Genomic DNA, 9,680 nt, shown 5'->3' on the forward strand with positions numbered 1-9,680 from the left:
CATATAATCAAATACGGGGGTAGTGAGGAAGACTTTACATTATCCAAACCTATAGTCTGTGCCTTACCAGTGGCCACTATTGCAACTGAAACCTTATTTCCACAACTACCAAAATTTTGCAAACCTATTGCAGTCAAATCACGACGACATAGCAAACCAGACGAACAATTTATTCGAGAAGAAATCAAAAAAATGCAAGATGATGATGTAGTTGAACCCAGTCGGTCTCCGTGGCGAGCACAGATAGTAGTTGTTCTGAAGGAAAAAAGGAAAAAAAAACGAATGTGTGTGGACTACTCACAAACGATGAACCTTTCTACTCACGTAGATGCATATCATTTTCCAAGAATAGATGACCTGATAAATAAACTTGCAAAGTACTCCGTCTTCTCAAAATTCGACTTGAAATTCGCATATCATCAGTTCCTAATATTAGAAACCGATCGTGTCTACACAGCGTTCGAAACTGACGGCAAGTTACGGCAATACAAAAGATTTCCGTATGGCGTCACAAACGGAGGGATCAACTTCCAAAGAGCAATTGACCGTATCATTGATGAAGAAAATCTGAACGACGTTTTCGCATACCAAGATGACGTCACGGTCTGCGGCAGGACACAAGAAAAACATGACGATAATATCGAAAAACTGCTTACCGTATTCAAACGCCGAAATTTAACATTCAATGAAAGCAAGACTGTCAAATCAGTTTCTCAAATCAACGTTCTTGGTTACCAAGTCTAACACAAAAAAAATCAAACCAGATCGTGATCGACTACAGCCACTTCAAGAATATCCTCGCCCACAGAACAAAAAGGCTCTACAACGCCTTCTTGGCTTCCTGTCTTATTATTGGAAGTGGATATTCCACTAACGACAGTCCAGTCCTTTCCCCTCAGTGAAGATACCGAGCAAGCGTTTCACCAGCTTATAACGGAACTGGCCACCACCTCATTACAGTCCATTGATGAGACTACGCCATTTGTTGTCGAGTGCGACGCTTCAGATATTGCTGTATCGGCATCTCTAAATCAAGGTGTACGACCGGTCACTATCATGTCACGTAGTTTGCGCGGAAGTGAATTGAATTATCCAGCTATAGAAAAAGAAGCGACTGCAATCATCGAAGCTACTCGGAAATGGAAAGATCTTTTACAACGCCAAAGTTTCGAATTAGTAACTGACCAACGATCTGTAGCTTACATGCTTGACAATCGTCGTCGCACGAAAATCAAAAACAATAAAATCCAAACTTGGCATTTGAAACTTGCCTCTCTTAATTACTCAATTCGCTACCGTCCTGGCACAATGAACCCGGTCGCAGACTGTCTCTCAAGATCAACTAGCGCCTCTATCAATCAAACAAGTCAACTAGAAGACATCCATAATATCCTGGGCTATCCTGGAGTAACGAGAATGTTGTACTTTATTCATTGCATTTTTATATATGAAGAACTTACCCTTTTCAACCGAGGAAATACGGAAGCTATTTTCGAACTGTAAGATATGCGCTGAAAATAAACCAAGATTTTACAGACTTCCCCAGACGGCGTTAATAAAAGCTACAAAGCCAATGGAACGAATTAGCATCGACTTAAAAGGACCGATACCTTCATCGTCTAAGAACAAGTATATTTTAACCATAATCGATGATTACTCACCATTTCCGTTCGCTGTGCCGTGTCCAAATATGAACTCGACAACAGTGATTCAAGGCCTGAATCAACTGTTTACCCTCACTGGATTACCCAGTTATATTCACTCTGACCGTGGACCCTCTCCTTTCACACGAACTTCCCACTCATCTTCGAAACTTGGGAATAGCAACAAGCTCATCGACCCCATATCACCCCACTGGAAATTCCCAGGAGATACAACGGTATCATCTGGAAAATAGTTACGTTTATACTCAAGTCAAGAACACTTCCATTGTCCCAGTGGGAACTAGTGTTGCCTGAAGCATTACATTCCATAAGGTCGCTGTTCTGCACGGCAACAAATGCGACACCTCACCAAAGATTTTTCTCCTTTGACCGACGCTCTACCTCGGGGGGGCCATCAACACCATCATGGCTGATCGCTCCCAATAAAGTGTACCTATGAGGAAGTCGGGTCGTCGAGATCATCAAAATGTGGAGATATTGGTCATCAAATTGCGGAGGTTGTGTTCACCAAAATGTAGAAGTATTCGACGTCGATGTTATCAAAATGTATCCGTTATTACAGCAGGTTCAGAGATTATCCGTTATTACAGCAGGTTCATAGATTATCCGTTATTACAGCAGGTTCAGAGATTATCTGTATTAACCTATGCTTTATTAACTTATTGTACCTGTTGAATTAATTATCTGACTCTATCGTTGCGTGCGGTTAGAAACCTCTAACCTCTTGTCAGAGGTAAGCTTTTACTGTTCCAACAAACGCGAGTTACCCAAAAAGGGTATTTTATTGAAAGTGCTGTACACTCTACAAATATTAAACATAATCACAAAAGCGTAGCAAAAATTATAACTAGCGTAATATACTCGTACGACTCTGTATTTCTCCGTCTGGCGTGCAGTGCATGTCTCGAGCAGTGCAAGTCTGGCAGTCTCGCGTAGGAGTTCGAGCTTATAAAACGTGACGTTAAGAATGGAAATATTCGACATAAAAATCGCACAAAGTGTGAAACTAGAAAACAATGCGTTGGCAAATTACTGAAGGGAGTTTTCACACGACGTTATTCAGAGCAAGTTACCAAACGACAATGTAAATGTTATCTAAAAACAACTTCAATTAGTAACTGGAAAACACTTTTCCCAGAATGATGTAATGGTATTAAAAATGCCACCCAGGCCGCTACACCTCCGACGTTTTGTACGCAACAGTAAATACGATCCCTTGGTGGACGAAGTTGAATTGATAGATACGAATCCAACGGATGCACGCGTCCGACGGCCCGACGGACAAGAATCTACAGTATCTTTGAACTGCAGCGGCCTGGGTGGCATTTTTAATACCATTACATCATTTCTTGGAAAAGTGTTTTCCAGTTATTGATTGAAGTTTATGAACTTGTTTTTTTGATAACACTTCAACTGTCGTTTGATATTTGGAAACCTACTCTGAATAACTTCGTGTGAAAACTCCTTTTAGTACGTTCCCAGGTTGTTTCCAGCATCTGTGCTGATAAGAAATCTTTATTATTGCAAATGCCTGTTTAACTTTATACTGATAATAATTTATCTACGTGTCAGCTTCAACTACATGTAACTCCCATTGTCAACGTTTTCCTCGCTGCACATGTTCTGAAATGCTGCGTTTTTCTTGTCGAACAATTTGACTCCCATCGCTTCACGTTTTATAAGCTCGCACTTCTGCCAGCGAGCAGAGAGAGAAAATCACCGAAACGAACAGATGAGCTTTCCACGCTAGTCATGGTGATTGCAACTCAATAGAAATATTATAAGCAGTGTATTACTATGTTCTTGGTTATGCGTAATATTGAGAAAGTGTACAGCACCCACAATAAAAACCTTTTCTTGTAAACTATGTCTGTTGTAATATTAAAACCTTTCGGCTGACAAAAGGTTAGACGCAGTGCTTCTCAAACCGGGCCACTTGGCTCACTAAAGGAGGAACTTTTAGTTCCAGGGAGGAATTGGGGAGGAAATACTGAAGATGAAAAAAAACCTTAATTTTTTAATTTTATTTGTAACAGAAAAATCCGCACGAAGAGGTTGTTTTGACGTGTTTGTTTGGTTCATAATGGCTATTGTTTTCTCTTTATTGTTAGTAAGGTACGTATAGAACTAGCTAGTAAGTAAGGTAGATTAGATTAGGAGGTTTATGAGATTAATTAGATATTAAATTGCTTAGCTTTCATTGTGTAAATAGCTGCACCATTCAAAAAGCGGAAAAAATAGACTGCTATAGCTAATTTTTTCTAATGGACAGTAATTTTTAGCAAAACTTAACAGTAATGAGTAATAATTGCTGTCCTAATGTCCTTTTAATTTTATTCTGAGATAAATCCTCAAAAGACATCATCCAGGGATAATATTCAGGAAGTGTAAAATTTTGGCAATTATTTTTTGGGGGGAGGAATTGACGGTGTTTGGGTTGGTAAAGGAGGAATCGGAAAAAAACTTTGAGAACCATTTGGTTAGAGTATTCTAACTGCACGCAACAATATAGTCAGATAATTTAATTTAACAGGTAAATTGTAACCTGGTGATTGGTTCCAAATACGGGTCATATGATGTCATGATATATGTTATGACGATAATACTGTATATTGAGTGTGAATGTCTTTGGTGGAACTGAATTCATACCGTGCATTGTTATTGTGTATTTTCGTAACAGGTCGTGTGTATAAAATGCACCAAACCTTGTCAGACATTGTTAACACAAACCTGTCGTTTAAATCTATTATCCAGTGTAGAACAAAATGCTTTGAGTTGTACATTAACACGAATTTTCATGTATACCTTTGTAGGCTATTTTTATTAAAAATATTAGAAAGTTTTCTCTGCATTTTCTTCAAGTTTTTTGCCATCAACAAAATCTCGGACTGGAAGACGCAAATATGTGGGACTCCTTCAACAGCTGCATTGGGAAAGCGATCAACACCGAAGTTGAATCTTTCATCTTTTTCTTGCATCATTTCCGGGCTATACTGAAAAATATCACAATCCGTTAGAAGTTATTTAAATTAAAGGGGAACTGAAGTCATTTTCAACCCATTTTGTAAAAAGGGATAAAAATACGCTGATTCCGAAAAATCAATTTTCAAAAAACTGTGCGAGGAGCGGACGATGTGACGTCACTAAGGTTGTTGGTGTTCGATCATGGTTCAAGCGCAAATCAATCAAATCAATGGAAAGTCGCTGTTGCCAGACTCGTTTCGGCGAATGTAGTTGTGGTTTTAGTGTTTTTTTTTAAATATTTTTTCGGTAACGGATGTTTGACTAATTGTCAGAGGCTAAAGAACTAGCAGCTAAAGCAACTAAAGAAAACGGGTGGATGGTATCTGATGTGCGACCTGACGCGAGTTGCTCTGACATCCCAGGTAATGAAGCCTGACTAAGGACAGAAACCTGACCAGTTTGGCGCTACAAACAAGATAGTTTGCCAGGGAGGTTGCGAGAAACAAGCAACAAGAATGCAAAACACAGGAGCAGAGACAACGTCAAGAAAAAAGCAAGCCACAAAAACGTGATTGGCCACCAACAAGGCAATCGCTACTAAAGCAAACCATGGGAACTGAGTTATGCTATACATAAATCATAACACCGAGATCAACCGCCAACATGCATTTTATACGCGAACGAGGCCGGCCGCTTACTAATCAAACCACACAAAGAGATGCTCTACTCTAGCAGGGAAGCTTTTGTCTGCGCAACGTTTAGTCAGACAACATACTGATTACGGATAGGTGTGATGTAAGAAGGGGGAGGGGTTCATTTAGGGAATCGAAAATACACTCAAGAAAGTGATAACTGTCCAATGCCCTAGCCATGAGTAGACTCTTCCGATAAGGTAGGCGACTGAAACAAAGTACAGTAGGGCACAAAGGTCAAATAGAAAAGTAGCGGTAATTTTTCCTGAATGAACTGACACGGTGATTTCCCTGAACTTACAAGCTTATTCACTGTCGGTATATACCAAATTCAACAAAAATATCACTTACTTTTAAATGCATTGTGGAAAGTTAGGGTCAATGGGTTTAAGGCTATAGTCGTTTCCTGATTCGCACGTCGTCATATCTATAGAGCCAGGCGCGAGACTAAAGCCATCTAAGCACTGATACATGATTGTGGTCCCCACAGATACCGGCAGAGAGGCAGAATATTCTCCGTTAACAAGAGGATATGGGCTGCCGCAAACTAGATGAAAAATGAATTGTTTTACATTGGAGTTATGAAGCAATAAATACAAAGAATGATGTGTAAATACATTTTACTGTGTAAAACACACTCTGGTGTGCAGTATGTTGCGCGTTCTATATATTATGTATTTGAAGTTAATATAAAGCATATACCGGGCCGTTCCACTAAGTGTACCAATGCTGTCCTTGTCATAGAATAGGATTGCAAAGACAGAATAAATGAAATAGTGTTGAGTGATGTCACAGCACTTGCATGATGATCGATGTACGCAAGTTTAATCAAAAATCTAATTTCTGTTCGCTTGTACAGAAATAATTAATTACTCACGTCCTGGAAATGGTTCACCAGCACAATCGCTTAATGTACCAGGATTCCAATTTCCTGATGCTTCACACGTAGTCGTAGTGTCTGCAGGTGGGAATAAACCAACAATACAAGAGTATCGTACAACTGTGCCTTGAGTGGTTTCGCCGATCCCTGAAGTGAGAACAGCACTTCCGACGGTGGGCGGAGCTCCACAATCTGAAAATAAATCGTAATGTAATCATTGTACAGATAGACTTCGTACACTACTGAGCTGATGCGTATAGGGAAGCGAATATTAGCTTATACGGTAATATGCCATATTGTACGGTAATTTGTCATGCTTGATACCGTAAATTACGAAAGTTAATAAGAATTAGACAAGCACAAACGATTTACATACGTGGTTACATACAGTTCGACGGTGTTGATAATTTTTTGATTTATGGCTTATTGCTCAACATCTTGCTGTCTTTGGGCTATCAAAGTTATCAGAAGATCAATGGTAAAGTTGCGCATAAAGTTGAACCAGTTAACATTTTCAAGATGAAAAAATCACTTTAAACCAAAGGCATCTGGTTTTCTGCATGACTTGTTGCAGTTTGAGAAGCCATGTCACTGATCCGTAAAAGTGGATTAAGGAGACCAGGGTGTTACACATTTTCATCTTGGTTCACCTGGAGGTGAGGCGGTTAGGGCGGTCTATCTAAGGACTATCGTGACGCATATTTGCTCTTAGCATTGAAAGTTTTGCAAAAAGTCTTCTATGAAACTGGCTTCTCGAAACTGAACACCATAGGCTGTGGGGCTATGCACATTGGAGCTGACTTTTTTTCATAAATTGCGGGAACATTAACAAAGACTCAGGACCTATTAAGTCTACGTGTATTCGTGTAACTATATGTCCGGACTGTCTTCACATGGCGTTGTGCCAAGCACAAGTTTGCAATGTTTCCTAATTTATAAAAAAGGACAATGTTCTTTTTGCATAATTTTACCCTTGTGATTTATCAAAAGAAAATTGAAAACCCTGAGAAGACCAAAAATAACTAACTAATATTCAAGTTTAAAAAAGAAAAAAGTTACTATGAAAAGTAACAAATCTCTTACATAAGAACAATCGAAAAAGTTCAAAAACCTTATTTTCATTAACTTTAACTGACCTGCAACACAAGCGGGCACGGGATTGTCATAATTTCCGTTCGTTTGGCAAGTAAGCGTGCTTTCTCCAACGAATGCTTGACTGGTATCCGTACAACTATACGTAAGAACGGTATCAAATGAATACCCATTTCCGGTAGCAGGCTGGCTTGGGTTTATATCTAAGTTGCCGAGAGGGTCAAGTGTAGCGTCGTCTTGAGCGCAATCTACAAACGAACACACATTTAACGTTATTCCTATAATTGGATTAAAACAAATCTTATTCCATGCATTTCTTCTGAACTTCTTGTCAAAAATACAGTTCAAAACTATTTCATTTACGATTTTTTACAAAAACGTATGTTTTAAAATTAATTTAATTTCGCTGTTATAAATCCAAAGCTTTGAGTAAAACGTTTGCATTCGGACAAAGTTTTTGGCTTACTTGGGAAACATTGTGTTCCACTAAACAAAGGATTAAAAAGAAATGTTCCAGCTTGGCACGTAGCACTTGTGGTTCCGCCCGTGCTAATGGTGAAGCCAACATTACAAGAAAACGTTAACATTTCGTCTACTGCAAAAACATTTTCATCGGAACCAAATGATCCGCCGCTTATATCGCTTGGCCGGGTACAACCTGTAAAAAAAAGGTAACGACATTTTTAGCAACAATAAGGTGAAAGAAAATATCGATCTTACAAAAAATGTTTGTCAACTTTTTAAAATTGGCAAAGATTAGTTTTTAAAACCGATGTCACAAACTTTTCACATTTACCCACAATTTTAATTTTATGGAAGCAGTCACTTATTGCAATTTTTTCAATTATACAGTATAAAAATTATAACCATTTATAAAGAAATAGCTACAACCTTGAGAGCAAGTGGGCATGGGATTGTCATAATTTCCGTTCGTTTGGCAAGTAAGCGTGCTTTCCCCAACGAATGCTTGACTGGTATCCGTACAACTATACGTAAGAACGGTATCAAATGAATACCCATTTCCGGTAGCAGGCTGGCTTGGGTCTATATCTAAGTTGCCGAGAGGGTCAAGTGTAGCGTCGTCTTGAGCGCAATCTACAAACGAACACACATTTAACGTTATTCCTATAATTGGATTAAAACAAATCTTATTCCATGCGTTTCTTCTGAACTTCTTGTCAAAAATACAGTTCAAAACTATTTAACTTACGATTTTAAACAAAAACGTATGTTTTAAAATTAATTTAATTTCGCTGTTATAAAACCAAAGCTTTGAATAAAACGTTTGCATTCGGACAAAGTTTTTGGCTTACTCGGGAAACATTGTGTTCCACTAAACGAAGGATTAAAAAGAAATGTTCCAACTTGGCAGGTAGCACTTGTGGTTCCACCCGTACTAATGGTGAAGCCAACGTTACAAGAAAACGTTAACATTTCGTCTACTGCAAAAACATTTTCATCGGAACCAAATGATCCGCCGCTTATATCGCTTGGCCGGGTACAACCTGTAAAAAAAAGGTAACGACATTTTTAGCAACAATAAGGTGAAAGAAAATATCGATCTTACAAAAATGTTTGTCAACTTTTTAAAATTGGCAAAGATTAGTTTTTAAAACCGATGTCACAAACTTTTCACATTTACCCACAATTCTAATATTATGGAAGCAGTAGCTTATTGCAATTTGTCAAATTATACAGTATGAAAAATATAACCATTTATAAAGAAATAGCTACAACCTTGAGAGCAAGTGGGCACGGGATTGTCATAATTTCCGTTCGTTTGGCAAGTAAGCGTGCTTTCCCCAACGAATGCTTGACTGGTATCCGTACAACTATACGTAAGAACGGTATCAAATGAATACCCATTTCCGGTAGCAGGCTGGCTTGGGTCTATATCTAAGTTGCCGAGAGGGTCAAGTGTAGCGTCGTCTTGAGCGCAATCTACAAACGAACACACATTTAACGTTATTCCTATAATTGGATTAAAACAATTCTTATTCCATGCATTTCTTCTGAACTTCTTGTCAAAAATACAGTTCAAAACTATTTCATTTACGATTTCTGAGAGAAACTCATGCTTTACAATTTAAGCAAATTCGCTGTTATAAATCCAACGCTTTGAGTAAAACGTTTGCATTCGGACAAAGTTCTTGGCTTACTCGGGAAACATTGTGTTCCACTAAACGAAGGATTAAAAAGAAATGTCCCAGCTTGGCAGGTAGCACTTGTGGTTCCGCCCGTGCTAATGGTGAAGCCAACGTTACAAGAAAACGTTAACATTTCGTCTACTGCAAAAACATTTTCATCCGAACTAAATGTTCCGCCAGTTATATCGCTTGGCCGGGGACAACCTGTAAAAAAATGCAAAACAAAATTTTTAGCAACAAT

The 9,680-nt window shown here is 38.6% G+C and overlaps 1 protein-coding gene across 1 annotated transcript; it reads right to left on the minus strand.

Annotated features, from left to right (window-relative positions):
- Window positions 1-4,466: 4,466 nt before the first annotated feature.
- LOC143447161 (CUB and sushi domain-containing protein 3-like) lies at window positions 4,467-7,910 on the minus strand. The gene is made up of 5 exons (XM_076947114.1): window positions 7,759-7,910; window positions 7,337-7,540; window positions 6,198-6,392; window positions 5,672-5,867; window positions 4,467-4,657 (listed from the first exon to the last, which is right to left on the minus strand). The coding sequence occupies exons 1-4, from the start codon at window positions 7,877-7,879 to the stop codon at window positions 5,674-5,676; spliced, it is 714 nt and encodes a 237-aa protein (XP_076803229.1). The 5' UTR covers window positions 7,880-7,910; the 3' UTR covers window positions 4,467-4,657; window positions 5,672-5,673.
- Between the last annotated feature and the right edge of the window lie 1,770 nt (window positions 7,911-9,680).

This window comes from Clavelina lepadiformis, chromosome 1, assembly GCF_947623445.1.
Source record: "Clavelina lepadiformis chromosome 1, kaClaLepa1.1, whole genome shotgun sequence".
Lineage (NCBI taxonomy): Eukaryota > Metazoa > Chordata > Ascidiacea > Aplousobranchia > Clavelinidae > Clavelina > Clavelina lepadiformis.